Below are 24997 nucleotides of genomic sequence, written 5' to 3'. Positions count from 1 at the left end.
TTCCCATTTCTCCCAATCCTATTTGTCCCAATCCCATTTGTCCCAAAATAGTTATCCCAAATCCCATTTGTCCCAAAATTACACTTGGTATATATTAGAGATAAGTGAGTCTGTATACCGATAAGGGGGCACCTGCGGGCGGGTGAAACGGGCCCCTATAGGGGCCCCCTTTTGCGGCAATATTCGGCGGGGTCAAAAGGTTAGCTGATTTACGAGGTCAATAGGTTATCTGCCCCTATGGACACGATGCAAACAGCCGTTAAATAGGTGTGAAACGGACCCCCTATAGGGGCCCCATTTTGCGTACATTTTCGGCGGGGGTCAAAAGGTTAGCTGATTTACGATGTTAGGTCAATGGGTTATCTGCCCCTATGGACACGATGCAAACAGCCGTTAAATAGGTGTGAAACAGGCCCCTGTAGGGGCCCCCATTTTGCGTACATTTTCGGCGGGGTTAAAAGGTTAGATGATTTACGATGTTACCCTCATAAAACCTAACCCTGGGTCAATAGGTTATCTGCCCCTATGGACACGATGCAAACAGCCGTTAAATAAGGGTGAAACAGACCCCTGTAGGGGCCCCCATTTTGCGGCAATATTCGGCAGGTCAATAGGTTAGATGATTTACGAGGTTAGGTCAATAGGTTATCTGCCCCTATGGTGGTGACACGATGTTATGCAAACAGCCTGCCCGTCATAGTTAATAGCTGGAGGCACCCCATTTTAGGTCAAAAGGTTAGCTGATTTACGAGGTTGATTTACGATGTTATAACCCATAAAACCCAGGTGCTAACCCATTATAGGTCAATAGGTTATCTGCCCCTATGGTGGTGACACGATGTTATGCAAACAGCCTACCCGTCATAGTTAATGTCGGGCACAATTCGAGTTGGTTTTCGCCGACAAACACTTTCGGGCCCCTAAGGGTAGCGTAAAATAGCGGGCGGTCATCGGTAAAAGTGTTTTGGAAAAAAAGAGCAGAGTGTATACAAATTATAAGGTTTTATTTATACATTCAAAGTTACAGTACATTAAGCGGATGAAAACGTTTAAAGATAAAACAATTTATTTTTAATATATTTATGGCTGGTAGATACCATATTAAACAAATTGTAAAAGTTAAATACACAAAACATATTTTGGTTGGCCACTGTTTCTTTAAAATCGTCAATAATTTTAAATGCTGTTACGTAATTGGACGCGTAGCGGACAACGGTATCATACCTTTCATGTTCATCCGATAGAAATAAATTGTTGGGTGCACATGGTTCTTTATACAATATTTCGTAAATTTTACGATAATTATCGGTTATAACGTAACCCATTAATTCAAAGAGTTTTTGGTTCACTTTAAGGAGTTGAATGTGCGAATTAATGAAATATTTGAGTCTGTCCAATTCTCGAGTTTCCGGCGCTTTGATTACGACCGACGCTTCGGATATCGTACTTTGCAAGGTTAATTCTTTTTGGTCAGACATGGCGGCGGTCACTAGCGCATCAGATAGCGGGAACGGTGATCGAAAGGGCAACAGTTGGGGATCATTTATTTGGTCCCAGTGGCCGTATAAATCATCCCAGGCGCGCGAAGACATTTCAAAGACCTGGTGTGTGATTTTATTGCATAGAGCTACAGATATATCGAGCTCAGACGTAAAACCCGTAGTAACGAAAAGCTCGGATGAAAGTGAATACCGAGGGTTAACTTTCCGCTGAGTCGGATCAAATTTAGACATTTTAGTAGGCGCTGGAACGTTATCTACACAGCTTCGTTTAGACATGATGCTCGAGAAACGGTTTGTAGTGTACTGCCGATGGATGACGGGGATGAATCCCTTATATAGCGATAATAATTTGATGACGTAATCAGGATGATGTAATGGGTTGACTCAATGACTCACGCGATTAGTCAAATTTTGCGGTGTTATGTGTATAGCGACGGCCATATTGGTAAACCAAAGAGATAGAAATTCTACAAGTCCCATTAAAAGTAAAATCAACGCGATTAGTAATGCGTTTTTAGGATTGTTCGCGATAAGGCGAGTAACGGGAAAGGCGGGATCGTTCCTATTCGGTAGGGCTGGTGGAATCATCTGACATGATGTTATGCAAAAAGCCAGTAGCTATAAACCCGAGTAATGGGCCCCCTACGGCATCTGTCAAACACTTTTTTCCACGTGCGAGTGGTGTTATGAAATAAATCCAAATAGTTCAATGGGTCGAGCCTTTTGTGTATCTATTCATAACTATTTTCACCGACAAACACTTTCCCCGTGTAACATTATTTTCAAACACTTTTACGATGCGCAAAGCTATCCGTCTTACGGAATATCGGCCCTAAGGGGTAAAGGGTAGATAGAGGATGGCCCTTGCCCCCAGCGCGTAAAATAGACACAGCGGGTGTCCCCTCTCGCTATCTAAAAGTGTCGTTTTTACATCAGGTGTGGATTCTTCGCGCTAAAATGGTTATAACAAACGATTGTTCCCACCAAAAATGTAAAATCCATCTCCGCTGTTCTCGGATGAGGACGTAGCCATTTAAGTTTTTATCAATTTTTATATTTTTAGCTTGGCGATGTATTCCAAAATTAAATGGTAACCACGTATGCGTTACAATTTCAAGATGCAAGATACTCGAGAATGGTAAAATAGTCTATATTTAAAGTTAAAATGCGAAAACTATATTTGTATAGTCGAAATTTATTTTAACGTATTAAAATAAAAATTCATCTTTCTGACAAGAGTCTTACCCATCATACATACACCATCTAATCTGGAATCTATGTTTAACAATTGGAGGAATTCGTGTTTACGATAGGCTCTTTTTTAACGTAACTTAGTACATTAATTGAGTATTTTGAAATATTTTAATATCGGAATTTTTTTTGATGTATTAAAAGTAGAGTTAAGATGCTTTTATAGTATTTTCTATGTATTAGCATATCTGAACTTGCGGTTCAATTTTGGGTACATGGACCACTTACACGCTAATGATATTCAAATTAAGTTTAAAAATATTTCCATTTGAACGAGTCCCTCTTTTTATATCAGCAAAGTACTGAACGATTCTATCTTATGGATTTAAATAGTTCTAACAATAGTACAACTACAACATTTGAGAAAGACACTTTTCCCCATTGTGAAAGTGGAATACAAAATAAGAATCACTTCAATTTAAAACGCACTTTAAATTTAAGTATAGACTATTTTACCATTCTCGAGTAACTCTTCTTTAAAAGCTGAAGAAATATTAGAAACGACATCAGTGATCAATTAATTGTTTCCGAGTATGACAGACGATTTTTGATATTAAAGAGTCATTTTTCAAAAGTAAGATTGTTTTCGGTTATTTTTTTTTAAAGCTAGCTTAGAAATCACATTATTTTTATATATAATTATTTAGTTGTAATGTTAATTCTTAATTACTGGTAGCCTTCACTAGAAACTATTATAAGAATTATATATGAATTTATAACCAAGCGTGTATTTACCACTAGTGAATGCAATATCAGTCGAAGAATTGAAGAAAGACGGAATCACGTCATTATTAAGAACTGGTGACTACTTCTGTATATATTGTGACGGTTCAGTTTTTCATGTTCCAACTGTCGGACGGCTAGCATGGTACTGTGACGGATACTCAATCTGTTTGAAGTACCGTAAAGCTGTTTATTTCCAATCAAAAAGAATTCTAAGTATAAGAATTCCTCCAGGTGTATTAAACGCGTTACCACGCATATATTTGTGTTTAAATTGTGATATGTTGGGCACTAAGAGAGCAGCCAATTTGTCATATTGCGAAGTAACTGGTGGATGTTGTGTATTTCCAAAAATTAAAAAATAATAATAGTATGTGTGTGTTTTTCTATTATTTTTCCACCTATATTTGGCGTATTGAAAGCTATTTTAACGTATTGAACGTAGAGTCAGGGGTTTTTATAGTATTTTACTACCTATATTTACATTTTGGAAAGCTATTTAAACGTATTGAGCGTACAGAGTATTTTGCATTATTTATAAAGGGTAATTATTGTAGAAAATAAAAGATATTTTAATTAAAACATTTCGGTGATCTATTCCAAAATTAAATGGCACCCCTGTATGCGTAACAATTTCAATATGCAAGATACTCGAGAATGGTAAAATAGTCTATATTTAAAGTTAAAATGCGAAAACTATATTTGTAGTGTTCAATTTAAAAGAAAATTACTTCAGCTTTTAAATAAGATTTTTTTTCTGTATCTACCCTATATCATTTACATATTATTTTTTTTATTCTAATTTAACCATAACTTTAAAAACGTTGCACGTCTGAATAGCTGTGTAGAGTACTATTAACAGAGATAAATATTTCTGGGTTCAGTTAATGTGATGATTCGAGCGAAAAATTTGCATATGTTAAAGTTATTGGATTGAAGGAAACTTCAGTGTTTTCAGAGTGATAATTAAGGGAAGTTGCATTACAATATAGTTGAAAATTATCTTTTTAAGTCTGTGTCCACCCATTGATTATATTAGGAAGTGAAAAAATTTCATTTAGCAAGCTTTTCTTCAATTTCGGTATCCACCCTGTATCATTTAAAAGCTCAAGCATTGTTTTTATCAAGTTAATTTCAAAAATATCTTAAAACAAGCTTCCCTAAGTCTGACTAGCTCTGTAGGGTAATAATAAAATAGCTAAATATTTTTTGGGTTTAATACTTGTGATGCTTAGTGAAAATTTTCCATATATTACAGTATTAGGTTGGCTAATTATTTTTTTCACCTGCTACCATTCTCAACGAGTGAACATAGAATAACAAAGATAATTGTCCAATATATTTAAAGCCAACTTTCCTTACATTTCACTATGAAAACACTGAAGCTTCTTTCAATGCGATAACTTTATTACATGCATTTTTTTTCCAGAATTACAATTATTGAATCGAAAAAAATATGGAACCACCCTAGAATTAACCAACACAGGTATTCAGAAGAGATGGTGTTCAATTTAAAAAAAAATACTTTTTTTGGATCCACCCTATATCAGTTATATAAAACCTGAAATTATTTATTTTTTTGAATTCTAATTTAACCATCACTTTAAAAACGGTAACTTCCCTTAAATTTCAAACTGAAAACACTAAAGTTTCATGCAATCCAATAACTTTGACTTTTGAAATTTTTTCACTCAGAATTATCACATTAAATGGGAGCCACTCTGTATCGTAAAATTAAAAGCTCAAGCAATATTTTTTCCAAATTCATTTTTAACTTATCTTAAAACACGCTTCCCTAAGTCTGACTAGCTCTGTAGGTTAATAATAAAATAGCTAAATATTTTTTGGATTCAATAATTTTGATTCTGAGTGAAATATTTGCATATATTACAGTATTAGTTTGACTAATTAATTTTTTTTTCATCTGCTACCATACTCAATGGGTGAACATAGAATAATAAAGGTAATTTTCCAATATATTTAAAGCCAACTTCCCTTACATTTCACTATGAAAACACTGAAGCTTCTTTCAATGCGATAACTTTATTACATGCATTTTTTTTCCAGGATCCACCCTATATCAGTTATAAAAAACCTGAAATTATTTATTTTTTTGAATTCTAATTTAACCATCACTTTAATAACGGTAACTTCCCTTAAATTTCAAACTTAAAACACTAAAGTTTCATGCAATCCAATAACTTTGACTTTTGAAAATTTTTCACTCAGAATCATCACATTAAATGGGAGCCACTCTGTATCGTAAAATTAAAAGCTCAAGCAATTTTTTTTCCAAATTCATTTTTAACTTATCTTAAAACACGCTTCCCTAAGTCTGACTAGCTCTGTAGGTTAATAATAAAATAGCTAAATATTTTTTGGATTCAATAATTTTGATTCTGAGTGAAATATTTGCATATATTACAGTATTAGTTTGACTAATTAATTTTTTTTTCATCTGCTACCATACTCAATGGTTGAACATAGAATAATAAAGGTAATTTTCCACTATATTTAAAGCCAACTTCCCTTACATTTCACTATGAAAACACTGAAGCTTCTTTCAATGCGATAACTTTATTACATGCATTTTTTTCCCAGAATTACGATTATGGAATCGAAAAAAAAATATGTGACCACCTTAGAATTACCCAACACAGGTATTCAGAAGAGATGGTGTTCAATTTAAAAAAATTACTTTTTTTTGGATCCACCCTATATCAGTTATAAAAAACCTGAAATTATTTATTTTTTTCAATTCTAATTTAACCATCACTTTAATAACGGTAACTTCCCTTAAATTTCAAACTGAAAACACTAAAGTTTCATGCAATCCAATAACTTTGACTTTTGAAAATTTTTCACTCAGAATCATCACATTAAATGGGAGCCACTCTGTATCGTAAAATTAAAAACTCAAGCATTGTTTTTATCAAGTTAATTTTAAACATATCTTAAAACACGCTTCCCTAAGTCTGACTAGCTCTGTAGGTTAATAATAAAATAGCTAAATATTTTTTGGGAGTCAATAATTTTGATTCTGAGTGAAATATTTGCATATATTACAGTATTAGTTTGGCTAATTAATTTTTTTTCATCTGCTACCATACTCAATGGGTGAACATAGAATAACAAGGGTAATTTTCCATTATATTTAAAACCAACTTCCCTTACATTTCACTATGGAAACACTGAAGCTTCTTTCAATGCGATAACTTAATGACATGCAATTTTTTTGCCCAGAATTACAATAATTGAATCGAAAAATTATCCAACTCGGCTTATTACGCGGATAATACAGAAATATAAATTACTTGATCAAAACGTTTTACGAATAATTTTGAGAGCTTTATCTATTGAATAAAAGTTAACCATCCCCAACCTCAAGGTTGGTATCGCGCTTAGATAGAAGACCCGATATGTTCGCGAATTCCGACAACGACCATAATTTCAAACTATGTTTTTTATATTTTTTATTTATTTCTTTCTTTTATTTTGTTTAATTATATATATTTAAAATTGAAGCTGAAACAAATTTTAAAATGACTTTGGTTTCCCCATAAGACATGCTACCCTCCCCACCTCGCCGTCTTGCACGCGTGCGCTGATTTCCCCTGGGGGGGGGGGGGGGGGGGCGCGGTCTGGGGCGCGGATTTCTCGGAGGGGCGCGGTCGGGGGGAACTTTGGGACGAAAAAATATTTATGCATACATATAGTGGATGCTACTGTTCTTTAGCCGCGCGCGTTTTTTCTCAAAGGCTAGTGTTACGTCGTCATAAACGGAGTATAAATTCCCGTCGCGCGACTATACCCCGTTTTATTCATAACTAAACCCCCAGTATCGTGTCGGTGGCATGGCGAGAATGGCCGTTGTCGAATTTGACTTTCTACTAGGAAAATCCGCCTCGCGCTCCGGCGGAGAGCCCCCCGACATTGTCGTGAAGGAACTAGCTATATCAACAGTATCGACCCCTCCCGCCGTTCAAGCTTGGACTTTCGAACAACCCTATCCAGTACAACAACTTCCGAACGCCATTAAAAGACAAAACGGCTGGGTGTCTAGGAACCTTCACGGTATTTGCTGGACCGCGGGGTATCTCCCCTATTATAAACTACCCGCCTGCCTTATATCAGCTGTTTCGAGTGCTGATATGATTTTTACAAAAGGAGACGTAAAGTGTAAATTTTTAGCCGATTATATTGAGACCGCCATATACGATTTGGAAACTTTTGACTGTCCCCGAGCTGCGACTTTTGATACGCCCCCGCCAGTAAAATGTCTATTCCGACATCAAACTCTAAACACCCGACAACCGTGTTCTTTGGAACGAAGTCTACTTTTCGCCGACTGGATTACCCAGAACCGCGCTGAAATAGACAACCAAATACGATGTCCATTTTAATTTTTTTTTGTATCGCACTATAATATTTTTATTTGACTCGTAAAAGAAAAATAATTTTTGTAATATATCATCTTATAAAATAAATATTTTTTATTATCTTATAAATCCGACTCGTTATTTCTCATTGCTCGCGTCATTTTTTAGATTACGTAATTAATAGTTCATTGTGTCCATTCATTCGCCCACGTTGGAAAAATATTATAAACGTATTTTAAAAATATTAAGTGTCAATTTACCCAAATGTAAAAATTATTTTATACGGTCACCTTTAAAAATAACAATGTATTCAATATAAAAACGTTTATTCACATTTTCTTTACAGCGGTTTTAATATTATGAATTTGATTAGTTTTACAATATTCTTGAAAATAAATCAGAGCAGCCATTTCCTTTTCAGTCGGCATTTTTAATTCGGCTGGCAGGTTAGATGTAGTTGACTCGATTGATTCCATTGTGGCACCGCGCTTTTTACATTCCCCAATAAGTTCGTTAAGATAATCGATAATTTTATCATCTGACATTTCCTCGGCCTCCGTGTAATGGAGCGATTCACTCGCATCACAATCACACGCCAGATCCGAATCTTCTTTCATTGTATTACACGATAAATGTGTCATTAAATGTTGTTTGAAACCTCTCACGGACCCGTGTATTTCCGCGCATATCCAGCATTTCTTGGGTACACTAAGCGGAGACATCTTCCTCTTTCCCATCGCGGCTGGCTTATGAAAACCACAACGCATCTACGTAATCTTTACGTTTCATGGTGTAGATTACGTCATCTTTAGTGAGTCATTTTTAAATTACGTCATTTTTATAGATTACGTCATTTTTATAGATTACGTCATTTTGGGGGGGGGGGGGGGGGTTTAAACCCAGAAATATTATTCCGTAGCTCAAAGAGAATCGGGATGGCATAAATATATTGTGAATTTTAAAAACGGTTAAAGTCTCTTTTCATTAAGTATTTTTAAATATTTGAATATCGGAATTGTATTTTGCCGCGTTAAAAGTAGAGTTTAGATGTATAGTCGTTTTAAGAAATACTCGTGATATAGGGTCAAGTGCCCAGCATATTTAAGTACTACAATGATATTAAAATAAAGTTTAAAAATATTTCCATTCTACGTTACTTTAACAACGAATATTCTATGACGTCAAAACACTCAAATCCATGTTTCAAATTCAAATTAACAGCGCAAAACACTTAAATCTATGTTTTCATTTGATTTTTAAATTAACCGCGACGCGCCCCTCCGAGAAATCCGCGCCCCAGACCGCGCCCCCCCCCCCCCCAGGGGAAATCAGCGCACGCGTGCAAGACGGCGAGGTGGGGAGGGTAGCATGTCTTATGGGGAAACCAAAGTCATTTTAAAATTTGTTTCAGCTTCAATTTTAAATATATATAATTAAACAAAATAAAAGAAAGAAATAAATAAAAAATATAAAAAACATAGTTTGAAATTATGGTCGTTGTCGGAATTCGCGAACATATCGGGTCTTCTATCTAAGCGCGATACCAACCTTGAGGTTGGGGATGGTTAACTTTTATTCAATAGATAAAGCTCTCAAAATTATTCGTAAAACGTTTTGATCAAGTAATTTATATTTCTGTATTATCCGCGTAATAAGCCGAGTTGGATAATTTTTCGATTCAATTATTGTAATTCTGGGCAAAAAAATTGCATGTCATTAAGTTATCGCATTGAAAGAAGCTTCAGTGTTTCCATAGTGAAATGTAAGGGAAGTTGGTTTTAAATATAATGGAAAATTACCCTTGTTATTCTATGTTCACCCATTGAGTATGGTAGCAGATGAAAAAAAATTAATTAGCCAAACTAATACTGTAATATATGCAAATATTTCACTCAGAATCAAAATTATTGACTCCCAAAAAATATTTAGCTATTTTATTATTAACCTACAGAGCTAGTCAGACTTAGGGAAGCGTGTTTTAAGATATGTTTAAAATTAACTTGATAAAAACAATGCTTGAGTTTTTAATTTTACGATACAGAGTGGCTCCCATTTAATGTGATGATTCTGAGTGAAAAATTTTCAAAAGTCAAAGTTATTGGATTGCATGAAACTTTAGTGTTTTCAGTTTGAAATTTAAGGGAAGTTACCGTTATTAAAGTGATGGTTAAATTAGAATTGAAAAAAATAAATAATTTCAGGTTTTTTATAACTGATATAGGGTGGATCCAAAAAAAAGTAATTTTTTTAAATTGAACACCATCTCTTCTGAATACCTGTGTTGGGTAATTCTAAGGTGGTCACATATTTTTTTTTCGATTCCATAATCGTAATTCTGGGAAAAAAATGCATGTAATAAAGTTATCGCATTGAAAGAAGCTTCAGTGTTTTCATAGTGAAATGTAAGGGAAGTTGGCTTTAAATATAGTGGAAAATTACCTTTATTATTCTATGTTCAACCATTGAGTATGGTAGCAGATGAAAAAAAAATTAATTAGTCAAACTAATACTGTAATATATGCAAATATTTCACTCAGAATCAAAATTATTGAATCCAAAAAATATTTAGCTATTTTATTATTAACCTACAGAGCTAGTCAGACTTAGGGAAGCGTGTTTTAAGATAAGTTAAAAATGAATTTGGAAAAAAAATTGCTTGAGCTTTTAATTTTACGATACAGAGTGGCTCCCATTTAATGTGATGATTCTGAGTGAAAAATTTTCAAAAGTCAAAGTTATTGGATTGCATGAAACTTTAGTGTTTTAAGTTTGAAATTTAAGGGAAGTTACCGTTATTAAAGTGATGGTTAAATTAGAATTCAAAAAAATAAATAATTTCAGGTTTTTTATAACTGATATAGGGTGGATCCTGGAAAAAAAATGCATGTAATAAAGTTATCGCATTGAAAGAAGCTTCAGTGTTTTCATAGTGAAATGTAAGGGAAGTTGGCTTTAAATATATTGGAAAATTACCTTTATTATTCTATGTTCACCCATTGAGTATGGTAGCAGATGAAAAAAAAATTAATTAGTCAAACTAATACTGTAATATATGCAAATATTTCACTCAGAATCAAAATTATTGAATCCAAAAAATATTTAGCTATTTTATTATTAACCTACAGAGCTAGTCAGACTTAGGGAAGCGTGTTTTAAGATAAGTTAAAAATGAATTTGGAAAAAATATTGCTTGAGCTTTTAATTTTACGATACAGAGTGGCTCCCATTTAATGTGATAATTCTGAGTGAAAAAATTTCAAAAGTCAAAGTTATTGGATTGCATGAAACTTTAGTGTTTTCAGTTTGAAATTTAAGGGAAGTTACCGTTTTTAAAGTGATGGTTAAATTAGAATTCAAAAAAATAAATAATTTCAGGTTTTATATAACTGATATAGGGTGGATCCAAAAAAAGTATTTTTTTTTAAATTGAACACCATCTCTTCTGAATACCTGTGTTGGTTAATTCTAGGGTGGTTCCATATTTTTTTCGATTCAATAATTGTAATTCTGGAAAAAAAATGCATGTAATAAAGTTATCGCATTGAAAGAAGCTTCAGTGTTTTCATAGTGAAATGTAAGGAAAGTTGGCTTTAAATATATTGGACAATTATCTTTGTTATTCTATGTTCACTCGTTGAGAATGGTAGCAGGTGAAAAAAATAATTAGCCAACCTAATACTGTAATATATGGAAAATTTTCACTAAGCATCACAAGTATTAAACCCAAAAAATATTTAGCTATTTTATTATTACCCTACAGAGCTAGTCAGACTTAGGGAAGCTTGTTTTAAGATATTTTTGAAATTAACTTGATAAAAACAATGCTTGAGCTTTTAAATGATACAGGGTGGATACCGAAATTGAAGAAAAGCTTGCTAAATGAAATTTTTTCACTTCCTAATATAATCAATGGGTGGACACAGACTTAAAAAGATAATTTTCAACTATATTGTAATGCAACTTCCCTTAATTATCACTCTGAAAACACTGAAGTTTCCTTCAATCCAATAACTTTAACATATGCAAATTTTTCGCTCGAATCATCACATTAACTGAACCCAGAAATATTTATCTCTGTTAATAGTACTCTACACAGCTATTCAGACGTGCAACGTTTTTAAAGTTATGGTTAAATTAGAATAAAAAAAATAATATGTAAATGATATAGGGTAGATACAGAAAAAAAATCTTATTTAAAAGCTGAAGTAATTTTCTTTTAAATTGAACACTACAAATATAGTTTTCGCATTTTAACTTTAAATATAGACTATTTTACCATTCTCGAGTATCTTGCATATTGAAATTGTTACGCATACAGGGGTGCCATTTAATTTTGGAATAGATCACCGAAATGTTTTAATTAAAATATCTTTTATTTTCTACAATAATTACCCTTTATAAATAATGCAAAATACTCTGTACGCTCAATACGTTTAAATAGCTTTCCAAAATGTAAATATAGGTAGTAAAATACTATAAAAACCCCTGACTCTACGTTCAATACGTTAAAATAGCTTTCAATACGCCAAATATAGGTGGAAAAATAATAGAAAAACACACACATACTATTATTATTTTTTAATTTTTGGAAATACACAACATCCACCAGTTACTTCGCAATATGACAAATTGGCTGCTCTCTTAGTGCCCAACATATCACAATTTAAACACAAATATATGCGTGGTAACGCGTTTAATACACCTGGAGGAATTCTTATACTTAGAATTCTTTTTGATTGGAAATAAACAGCTTTACGGTACTTCAAACAGATTGAGTATCCGTCACAGTACCATGCTAGCCGTCCGACAGTTGGAACATGAAAAACTGAACCGTCACAATATATACAGAAGTAGTCACCAGTTCTTAATAATGACGTGATTCCGTCTTTCTTCAATTCTTCGACTGATATTGCATTCACTAGTGGTAAATACACGCTTGGTTATAAATTCATATATAATTCTTATAATAGTTTCTAGTGAAGGCTACCAGTAATTAAGAATTAACATTACAACTAAATAATTATATATAAAAATAATGTGATTTCTAAGCTAGCTTTAAAAAAAAATAACCGAAAACAATCTTACTTTTGAAAAATGACTCTTTAATATCAAAAATCGTCTGTCATACTCGGAAACAATTAATTGATCACTGATGTCGTTTCTAATATTTCTTCAGCTTTTAAAGAAGAGTTACTCGAGAATGGTAAAATAGTCTATACTTAAATTTAAAGTGCGTTTTAAATTGAAGTGATTCTTATTTTGTATTCCACTTTCACAATGGGGAAAAGTGTCTTTCTCAAATGTTGTAGTTGTACTATTGTTAGAACTATTTAAATCCATAAGATAGAATCGTTCAGTACTTTGCTGATATAAAAAGAGGGACTCGTTCAAATGGAAATATTTTTAAACTTAATTTGAATATCATTAGCGTGTAAGTGGTCCATGTACCCAAAATTGAACCGCAAGTTCAGATATGCTAATACATAGAAAATACTATAAAAGCATCTTAACTCTACTTTTAATACATCAAAAAAAATTCCGATATTAAAATATTTCAAAATACTCAATTAATGTACTAAGTTACGTTAAAAAAGAGCCTATCGTAAACACGAATTCCTCCAATTGTTAAACATAGATTCCAGATTAGATGGTGTATGTATGATGGGTAAGACTCTTGTCAGAAAGATGAATTTTTATTTTAATACGTTAAAATAAATTTCGACTATACAAATATAGTTTTCGCATTTTAACTTTAAATATAGACTATTTTACCATTCTCGAGTATCTTGCATCTTGAAATTGTAACGCATACGTGGTTACCATTTAATTTTGGAATACATCGCCAAGCTAAAAATATAAAAATTGATAAAAACTTAAATGGCTACGTCCTCATCCGAGAACAGCGGAGATGGATTTTACATTTTTGGTGGGAACAATCGTTTGTTATAACCATTTTAGCGCGAAGAATCCACACCTGATGTAAAAACGACACTTTTAGATAGCGAGAGGGGACACCCGCTGTGTCTATTTTACGCGCTGGGGGCAAGGGCCATCCTCTATCTACCCTTTACCCCTTAGGGCCGATATTCCGTAAGACGGATAGCTTTGCGCATCGTAAAAGTGTTTGAAAATAATGTTACACGGGGAAAGTGTTTGTCGGTGAAAATAGTTATGAATAGATACACAAAAGGCTCGACCCATTGAACTATTTGGATTTATTTCATAACACCACTCGCACGTGGAAAAAAGTGTTTGACAGATGCCGTAGGGGGCCCATTACTCGGGTTTATAGCTACTGGCTTTTTGCATAACATCATGTCAGATGATTCCACCAGCCCTACCGAATAGGAACGATCCCGCCTTTCCCGTTACTCGCCTTATCGCGAACAATCCTAAAAACGCATTACTAATCGCGTTGATTTTACTTTTAATGGGACTTGTAGAATTTCTATCTCTTTGGTTTACCAATATGGCCGTCGCTATACACATAACACCGCAAAATTTGACTAATCGCGTGAGTCATTGAGTCAACCCATTACATCATCCTGATTACGTCATCAAATTATTATCGCTATATAAGGGATTCATCCCCGTCATCCATCGGCAGTACACTACAAACCGTTTCTCGAGCATCATGTCTAAACGAAGCTGTGTAGATAACGTTCCAGCGCCTACTAAAATGTCTAAATTTGATCCGACTCAGCGGAAAGTTAACCCTCGGTATTCACTTTCATCCGAGCTTTTCGTTACTACGGGTTTTACGTCTGAGCTCGATATATCTGTAGCTCTATGCAATAAAATCACACACCAGGTCTTTGAAATGTCTTCGCGCGCCTGGGATGATTTATACGGCCACTGGGACCAAATAAATGATCCCCAACTGTTGCCCTTTCGATCACCGTTCCCGCTATCTGATGCGCTAGTGACCGCCGCCATGTCTGACCAAAAAGAATTAACCTTGCAAAGTACGATATCCGAAGCGTCGGTCGTAATCAAAGCGCCGGAAACTCGAGAATTGGACAGACTCAAATATTTCATTAATTCGCACATTCAACTCCTTAAAGTGAACCAAAAACTCTTTGAATTAATGGGTTACGTTATAACCGATAATTATCGTAAAATTTACGAAATATTGTATAAAGAACCATGTGCACCCAACAATTTATTTCTATCGGATGAACATGAAAGGTATGATACCGTTGTCCGCTACGCGTCCAATTACGTAACAGCATTTAAAATTATTGACGATTTTAAAGAAACAGTGGCCAACCAAAATATGTTTTGTGTATTTAACTTTTACAATTTGTTTAATATGGTATCTACCAGCCATAAATATATTAAAAATAAATTGTTTTATCTTTAAACGTTTTCATCCGCTTAATGTACTGTAACTTTGAATGTATAAATAAAACCTTATAATTTGTATACACTCTGCTCTTTTTTTCCAAAACACTTTTACCGATGACCGCCCGCTATTTTACGCTACCCTTAGGGGCCCGAAAGTGTTTGTCGGCGAAAACCAACTCGAATTGTGCCCGACATTAACTATGACGGGTAGGCTGTTTGCATAACATCGTGTCACCACCATAGGGGCAGATAACCTATTGACCTATAATGGGTTAGCACCTGGGTTTTATGGGTTATAACATCGTAAATCAACCTCGTAAATCAGCTAACCTTTTGACCTAAAATGGGGTGCCTCCAGCTATTAACTATGACGGGCAGGCTGTTTGCATAACATCGTGTCACCACCATAGGGGCAGATAACCTATTGACCTAACCTCGTAAATCATCTAACCTATTGACCTGCCGAATATTGCCGCAAAATGGGGGCCCCTACAGGGGTCTGTTTCACCCTTATTTAACGGCTGTTTGCATCGTGTCCATAGGGGCAGATAACCTATTGACCCAGGGTTAGGTTTTATGAGGGTAACATCGTAAATCATCTAACCTTTTAACCCCGCCGAAAATGTACGCAAAATGGGGGCCCCTACAGGGGCCTGTTTCACACCTATTTAACGGCTGTTTGCATCGTGTCCATAGGGGCAGATAACCCATTGACCTAACATCGTAAATCAGCTAACCTTTTGACCCCCGCCGAAAATGTACGCAAAATGGGGCCCCTATAGGGGGTCCGTTTCACACCTATTTAACGGCTGTTTGCATCGTGTCCATAGGGGCAGATAACCTATTGACCTCGTAAATCAGCTAACCTTTTGACCCCGCCGAATATTGCCGCAAAAGGGGGCCCCTATAGGGGCCCGTTTCACCCGCCCGCAGGTGCCCCTTATCGGTATACAGACTCACTTATCTCTTATATTACATGAAATAAGTCCAAGTAATTCTTTAAATTTCTACAATTAGGATATGCCTACTAACCTAATCTAACCTAACCTAACCGCGCAATTACCATATATTTGGAAAATAATGATTGGGAGAAAGGGGAATCCATATTTTTGGGAATTACACTTGGTATATATTACATGAAATAAGTCCAAGTAATTCTTTATATTTCTACAATTAGGATATGCCTACTAACCTAATCTAACCTAACCTAACCGCGCAATTACCATATATTTGGAAAATAATGATTGGGAGAAAGGGGAATCCATATTTTTGGGAATTACACTTGGTATATATTACATGAAATAAGTCCAAGTAATTCTTTATATTTCTACAATTAGGATATGCCTACTAACCTAATCTAACCTAACCTAACCTAACCTAACCTAACCGCGCAATTACCATATATTTGGAAAATAATGATTGGGAGAAAGGGGAATCCATATTTTTGGGAATTACACTTGGTATATATTACATGAAATAAGTCCAAGTAATTCTTTATATTTCTACAATTAGGATATGCCTACTAACCTAATCTAACCTAACCTAACCGCGCAATTACCATATATTTGGAAAATAATGATTGGGAGAAAGGGGAATCCATATTTTTGGGAATTACACTTGGTATATATTACATGAAATAAGTCCAAGTAATTCTTTATATTTCTACAATTAGGATATGCCTACTAACCTAATCTAACCTAACCTAACCTAACCTAACCTAACCGCGCAATTACCATATATTTGGAAAATAATGATTGGGAGAAAGGGGAATCCATATTTTTGGGAATTACACTTGGTATATATTACATGAAATAAGTCCAAGTAATTCTTTATATTTCTACAATTAGGATATGCCTACTAACCTAATCTAACCTAACCTAACCTAACCGCGCAATTACCATATATTTGGAAAATAATGATTGGGAGAAAGGGGAATCCATATTTTTGGGAATTACACTTGCTATATATTACATGAAATAAGTCCAAGTAATTCTTTATATTACTACAATTAGGATATGCCTACTAACCTAATCTAACCTAACCTAACCTAACCTAACCTAACCTAACCGCGCAATTACCATATATTTGGAAAATAATGATTGGGAGAAAGGGGAATCCATATTTTTGGGAATATTGATCGTTGGGAGAAATGGGAATCAATTTTTTTGGGAAACTTGATCGTTGGGAAAAATGGGAATACATATTTTTGGGTTAAATGAACTCCGGTTCGGAGAAATGGAATTGGGACAAATGGGACACCATGTTTTTGGGAGAACTGATAACTTTGGGAGAAGGTAAAATTGGGTTAAATGGGAACATACCGATTGAGAGAAAGGCTAAAAACCGTCTCGACATAGACATTCTCCCTAGGTATAAATAAATACATTCTTGGTTAAGTTGATGTCGATAAGTACCAGTAAAAAACGCGTTTTTGGAGCTCAAATTTCAAAAGAAGTACCTTCAGAAACGAATATAATAATCAAAATCATAATCAGCTAGGCTAATACCCAAGGCACCACCTTAGGCCTAAGTCATCCAGCGACTTTTAAACCTCGTACCCTATATTCGAATTAGCTGCCTCACGCGAAGTCTATAGTGTTTACCCACTTCCTACTGGAACTCCTAAAAAAGTAGCTCTATTGTTACCAATGTAACCAACTATAGATAATACCACGGCCAACTTTGATGACGCTCTGTTCGCCCAACAGCGCGTCAAAGTTGGCCATGGTTGGACAGAAAAGCGACCTATGGAGGCTGATTTTTCGGAGGTCACGTGCCGGAAGTGGGTAAACGTTTCGTTACAAAATCGTTAACTAGAAAGCTCTCAGAATTAGAATTTCGGGTACGGAGGTCTATAATGATTTCTACAGTGGCGTATCCAGACTTATGGTCGCCCGGGGCGGAACATCGAATTTGCGCCACCTCCCACAAGGAATTAAATTCATCTAAAATAAAGACTCAAGAACCACAGCTGTATGCGATGAAAAGGTTATGCTTTGTTCCGAATGTTACTTAATGATTTACAGTAAACGCAATTTAATTAATCTTCAACGGTGGTATGAGATTGAGGGAAATGAATTTGCCTAGTAGTAGCCTAGCAGAGGCTAAAGAAATTATACGGCACAGACTGGAAACAAAACAAAACGCTAATTTACCTACCAGATTTAGAATCGTCAATTCGTCATGTACCCTGCTTTAGCAGCTTTATCTAATATAAATCATCATATCGAGATACAGTGGGACAAAATAAACTTCTGTTATGGTTAGACATGAGTATACAAGGAAGTCATTCAAATAGAAATATCGATATAATACAGATAATATTTAATTTAATTGAATATGGAAAATAATCTTAAACTATATTTTTCTGTAATACAAGTAATATAAGTATAATGATAATCTGCGACCTACCACTAAAAATGGCCAAAAACGCGCCCCCTTGAAAATGTGCGCCCGGGGCCATTGCCCCCCTCGCCCCCCCCCGGTAGATACGCCACTGGAGTTTTACATTATATTTTGGTCTCAAGCAAACAATTACCTTGCGAAGGAGCTCCCAACGCGTCGTTACCTGGAGCTTGCACCCAGCGCCAAGTCCTCTTACGGTGTTTGTGTGAACTTTAGAGCAGCTAGGAGCAACAAACTCAAGGAGAACGCAACTCGTCAAAAGTCGTGGATTTTCTTGTGTACATTTTTCATTGTTTAGACGCTTTAGCGCCTGCTGCCGTCGGAAGGGGAAAATTCAGAAATTGTCTTCCCCCCGCCCGTAAAACGTTCAGCGTAAAGGCTCATCCAATGAAATTCAAAGGCTAGCCGCGTTCTCCTTGTGTTTGTTGCTCCTAGATAGCAGGTCGATAATGTGTTTATGGGTCAGCGATATTTATGATGCTTTTAATTTTTGTTTTACAAAAGGACTCCTTAATTTTCTCCAGGGCTAAGTGCAACTCTATTGGACGCTATCCTGAGAGAGAACACCGGATTGGTTGGTATTTGAGCATGCGCAGAGACCGTTTTACCCCTGTTGCCGAGTCACATAATATCTATAATAGACGTAAATTACTATCTGTCGTGGAGCACGTAGCGCCATCTAGGTTCACTAACCGTAAATGCTCGTTTAAATATTAATTTGGCTCTAAGATTGAACTAGTTAAATTAAAACGCAAATTATTTATAAAAATTAACCATAATATACGTGGAAAACGGTAGAAATGAGCTCAGTGACGATTGAAGTCACGAAGCAGTGATGATGGCAGCCATGCCGTCAAGACAAATTGACCTTTTTCCTAACCCCCCACTTCAAAAAACCTTCCGAGGTTCGGAAGCTGTTGGACTTTATTTCACCGTTATTGGCACTAGCCCTTTGCCCATTCCAAAATAAAAACAATTAAAAATATTAATTAAATTATTCGCTACAGACAGTGGCGTCGCTAACGTGCCACCTCAAACATTTCTGAAGCGCCACCTTAAGTTTCCGAAAAGCGCCTCCTAAATTTCAGAATTTTTCCAATTCACTTGCCGAAAGGTTTCTTAGATTTCTTTTTTAAATTCTTCCTTAAAGGGAATATAACCTGCAAAGCAATCTTTATGGAAGACCCTTTCAATTTTAAAAATTTCCCTGTACAGTGGCGCCAAACATTTCGAAAGCCCAAGGCAAGAGCGGGCAAAGTTGCAAACGTTGGTGTTCCACACCAAATACCTGAGGTTATATTCCCTTTAAAAATGGATCTCCAAACATTTTTGGGGGGGCCCCTTCCCCCGTATCACTCAATGGAACGCCCCTGACCAGGGCTTATGGCTTAAGCACCACCAGTTTTTAAATCCTAGTGACGCCACTGGCTACAGATCTACCTATTTACTTAGGAAGGCCAAAATATTTCCTTCAAATGTGGATAATTAATACCGGGAAATATATCTCTTTAATAAGAACGTGTTTAGGTCCCTAAGATCCTTGAACGGTAACATCGCCTCCTGATGCCACGATCTTATACTAAAATTCCCATGTATCGCCATCTGGATGTTGTAAAACTATAATAATTTTGTTATTGAATGACTCACGATCAAATCCCAGATCCCACATTTTAAAAAAATTATATAACATGCATATGTAATATCAAGTTAAAAGGAACCACCTAGGGACTGCATTGTAAAGGATGATAAAATTAGCGAATAAGTAGGTAAGTCCATTGTGAAAAGGGATATAGGTATAGTGGTATACACTTGGAATGTCTTTAAGGAAGATTTTTACGGCCGTGATGAAGCTCGTAGAAACGGGCGTGTCTTAAAGCGGGAAAACTCACGAGAAAAACTCTCGCGCCGACGAAAACTCGTCATTAAGCCTAGTCCTGGTTATCATATTATTAGCTTACCTGATTATCTCTTTTGTAACCATACAAATACCTGAAATTAGGTATCACTACGCTTCTTCCGCGAAGAACATAATAATTACTTCAAAATATTAAGTACGATAACAAATTGAGGTTTTTAAATCCATTGTATTATAAGCCTATTTTTGCGCGGGAAGATCGCCTATTGTTTACCATGACGACGCATTCTTTTCGCGTCAAATCTCGAGCCAATGAATTTGAAATGTCGTGTTACACTTGACGTAGTTAAGCCCCGCCTTTTTCTCGACGCGCTTTCGTATCACCGTCCCACTGGAACCTTAGACATTCCAAGTGTATACCTCTATAGTTTCCTGGTAATATATTTTTGAAAACAGTAAACTAAAGTTTTCAATAGTTAAAAGACATTAATAAAAAATTAGCAATCGAAGCTTCAATTAACTTTGACGCCTTTAAAAACATTAAATACGTAAAAGAAATTATATGTTTATATTCATTAAATTTATATTTAAAGAATTTGTCGGCTCAATTATTGCCATCTGTATTATGATAAGGCCCTTTGAATATAGATGGCAATGAATCTATCCGATTCTTCGGAAAAAACGACATTACTGGAGAGCGTGGTGCCATCTATTAATGACAAAGAAAGCTAAATTTCCAAACGGCGAAACAAGAACGTCGTCAGAGAACTATTTATAATTCTTATAATTAGACAAGTTATACTCTACTTACGTCGTTAGTGGACTTTAACCTCAATTGTATATCCCATATAAAATATATTGTAATAAATACTTTAATTAAATTTACTTTTATGTCCCGCCTTTTGCTTCAAAATGTAGCTTAAGCATCTTGTTTTGATTTCGACGCTAGCTATTTCCCGTCGAGCCGACACTTGCTTAAATTGGAAAGCCGGCCAAACAAAACAAATAAACATAGTTTTGCTCCCCCTAGATGGCGCTACACTCATAACACCATTTTGAAAATTTTAAGAGTAAGCAACCTTGATTAGTGGCTCTCAGAGACCTAAATATGTTCTTGGCCTTACCAGTTGCGTTTTTTGGCGAAGTCCGCTGGTCATCGGGTTCATTTTTTCGATCATGAACTGAGGCTAGAAGTTGCACATATCCACTGGAACTTTCTCCGGGGTGATTTATCGTTTCGTAACGGTCTAAACAAAAACAATATCAGTAACCATGGTGACAATGAAAGCGGAGAGCAGCGTTGCCAGGTCGTTATAAATCTAATCTTATTATAAAATAGCTAGAAAATTATCGATTTTAGAAGATAAAATTATTATACGTTTAAAATTGGCGGTAAATTTGAATATTTGATTTATTAATAACTAACAATTGTAAGTAAAGAAAACAACGTTTTTACGTACACTATTAAACTCGTTTAATAATTACTTAAAGAGTTATTATTTATTAAAAGAGTTTCGTAGTGTATGTAAAAACGTAGTTTTCATTACTTACAAGGAGACATCCCGAGGTGTTTATTGCCGATTTTGTTCAAAATCGGGCGTAATGTAGACCTATATGAGATATGAAATTTCCCAAAAGGAGACGTTGCCCTACCCATTCGATTTGCCATGTCAACCGAAAATGTTTTGACCACTTAAAACCAAAAGCATGGGATTTTCTCGGTTTTAATTTTTTTTTAATCACGAAATGGGTAAATTGAACTACACTTAGGTAAATTTCATCTAGTTTGAGTAAATTGGAACATTTTCCGGGTAAAATTGTATCAAAGTTTGGGTAAAATAAGGAAATAGAGATTTTTTAGTTGAAAGTGTTCAAAACCATTTTCGGTTGCCATGGCAAATCGAAGGTGGCCCTTTGTCGAAGTAAAAACTTGTTGAGGTCAACGGTAATAGTGAGTGTAGGGAGTTGTTGGCTCGCGTGGAATGAAGGGCTTTCCACCACCCTCCTACGCATTGTAACCCGGCCACCTGAATTAATGGATTCAAAAGTCGCTTGATGACTTAGGCCTAAGGTGGTGCCTTGGGTATTAGCCTAGCTGATTATAAACCTTGATTGTTAAATAACTGACAATTGTCGTACTCATGTTATTACGTTATTTATGCTACTATTAATAGTTAGTAGATTTAATCCCCTAAATTATAAAATTATCGAAAATAGTGTACGATAATTATCGAACGCCTGGCAACGCGAAGAGTAAAATATGGGATAAAGCGGAATTCATAACGAAATAAATTTGCACTTTACTACAACTGAGAGGAGTACAAAAAGTCCACTTACTATCAACATGCTGAATTATACATTCGTGGATAAAAATGTATTGGCGCTGAAATATTTTACAACGATTTAAGTTATTTCTCATCAAACTAAATGTATTCTGGTACCAAGAATATGGGATGTTTTAAAGCAAGTGTCGGCACGTCTTGAGCTAGCTCTTTTTTCGACAGATGTCGCCAGTGTGGAAATCAAAACAAGATGCTTAAGCTACATTTGGATCCAAAAGGCGGGACATAAAAGTACCCTTCGCGTTGATTGGCTCGTTTGTAAATTCGACAATAACTTCATTTATATTAATTTTTTACAATCATTTTATACGGAAAATATAATTTAGGTTAAACTCCTCTAACTTGTCTAATTATAATACTCTATAATGGTTTTCGGATGACGTTATCGTTTAATTTTGAATTTTAACTTCCTTTGACATTAATAGATGGCACCAGGCTCTCCACTAAAGTCGGGTTTTTTTTTTTTTTTTGAAGAATCGGATAAATTCATTGCCATCTCTAATAACATAAGTGGATCATTCTCTCTAAGTAGACAAAACGCTATGCTACCTATGACTAGAGTCTTGGTCTGGGTTGGTCTGGCAGCCCTTTACAACAGCCCTATACTGTGTATCACCTCAACTTCACTCTGAATTTATACTGCCGAATGTAACGTTTCTTACATCTCTTATGGTACGTTTCACGTCTGAAACGTGTCTCGAGTGCCCGAGAGAGAGAAATTTTGGGGGTTGGCTCTTCGAATCCCCCCCCCCCAAAACCTATACCATATTTGTTCAAAATGGTTGTATACTATTGGACCGAATCCCGTTTGACCGAATCCCATTGAACCGAAAAGTATTTTCGTTTATAGCCCAACATGGCGGGATTCAGTTGAATGGGAAATTTAAATCTGGTTCGTTTTCACTTCGGGTCTAGTTTAGGTTAGGTTAGGTTAGGTTAGTTCATGTTGGGTTGGGTTGGGTTAGGTTAGGCTAGGTTAGGTTAGGTTAGTTCAGGTTGGGCTAGGTTAGGTTAGGTTAGTTCAGGTTGGGTTGGGTTGGGTTAGGTTAGTTCAGGTTGGGCTAGGTTAGGTTAGGTTAGTTCAGGTTGGGTTGGGTTGGGTTAGGTTATGTTAGGTTAGGTTGGGTTAGGTTAGATATGGTAGGCAACTATTTCACGTCGGGTCTTATCAAGGTTATTTTCCAAAATTAAACCCGGAAAATATCAAATTTCAAGGGAAAACGGTCTAAAAATACACGTCGGTACGAAATAATAAATATTTAAGACATAGTTTAGTCCAAATTAGATATACTATCGTCACGTAGCCTACGATATCTAAATATGTATCACTAACGGTATATTGAATGAAAACCGCGCAAAACGCGGTTTTCGGTCGATTGGAATTCGGTCCAATGGTATACAATCGTTCAAAATCAGTTTCAAATCCAAGGGTAGAGTTTTGTTCAATAAACCCCCCATTTGTTGCCGTTTTGATCACTGGGTGGCGCCTCCGCCGAAATATTTTCAAAATTTTTATCTCTGGAGTTTGCTCTCTATACAAGCTCTGACGTCACGAAACCCAGACTAAGATACCCGGCCGAGACCCGGAATTTGTATATTTAGAGAGAATGCTCCACTTATGCTAATAACAAAGGCCTTATCATATTACAGGTGGCAATGATAGAGCCGACAGTTGCTTTAAATACAATCCTCGAATACATTTTCGGTGAAAGTTCGTCTGCTATCAATTTTTTCGTGACACAAGGTGGCTACTTTTCGCTTGTTCTAGAACAAAAGCACCTTTTGTTCAGGTGGAGATAATTACTCTACACCGTCAAGGTCAGAGTAGTGGGGCTACACTCTCAAAAGAAGAGTAAACTTATAAAATCGTCTGCTTATCCAGAATTTATCTCTTAAAATGGCAGTCATTTTGGGATAAAATGTTTACAACAACCCGAACTATTCTCCACCACAGAATCGGAGTAAAATGACGCCATAGCCTTACTCTTCTTAACCTACTCCGAAATCCCTAGCTAGGCGAAAAGTATCAACCTATCGCCATCTATGTTAAAGTTTTTTTTATTTAAAAGTAGTCGCTGATATCGGTGGCTAATAGTTGATTTTATAAAATGTCTTTACGCTTGCCTAACTTGTTGAAATGTTGCCCTGGAATAGTTCATCCAATGCCTAAGAATGAGTTCATAAGCTCTTTAG

At 35.5% G+C, this 24997-nt stretch overlaps 1 protein-coding gene across 3 annotated transcripts in view; it reads right to left on the bottom strand.

Annotated features, from left to right (window-relative positions):
• LOC149958333 (receptor-type tyrosine-protein phosphatase delta-like) overlaps positions 1-24997 on the bottom strand; it is a 68078-nt gene that overhangs the window by 2963 nt on the left and 40118 nt on the right. For all 3 annotated transcript variants that reach the window (XM_090165772.1, XM_090165773.1, XM_090165775.1), the window contains 2 exons: positions 22800-22845; positions 21587-21709 (listed from right to left, as the gene is read on the bottom strand). In XM_090165772.1, the coding sequence (XP_090021898.1) occupies positions 21587-21709; positions 22800-22845 (169 nt within the window). The remainder of the gene's footprint in view (positions 1-21586; positions 21710-22799; positions 22846-24997) is intronic.

This window comes from Leiobunum rupestre, chromosome 2, assembly GCF_980474605.1.
Source record: "Leiobunum rupestre chromosome 2, qqLeiRupe1.1.hap1, whole genome shotgun sequence".
NCBI classification, from domain to species: Eukaryota; Metazoa; Arthropoda; class Arachnida; order Opiliones; family Sclerosomatidae; genus Leiobunum; species Leiobunum rupestre.
This window is presented reverse-complemented; position numbering and strand designations above follow the sequence as displayed.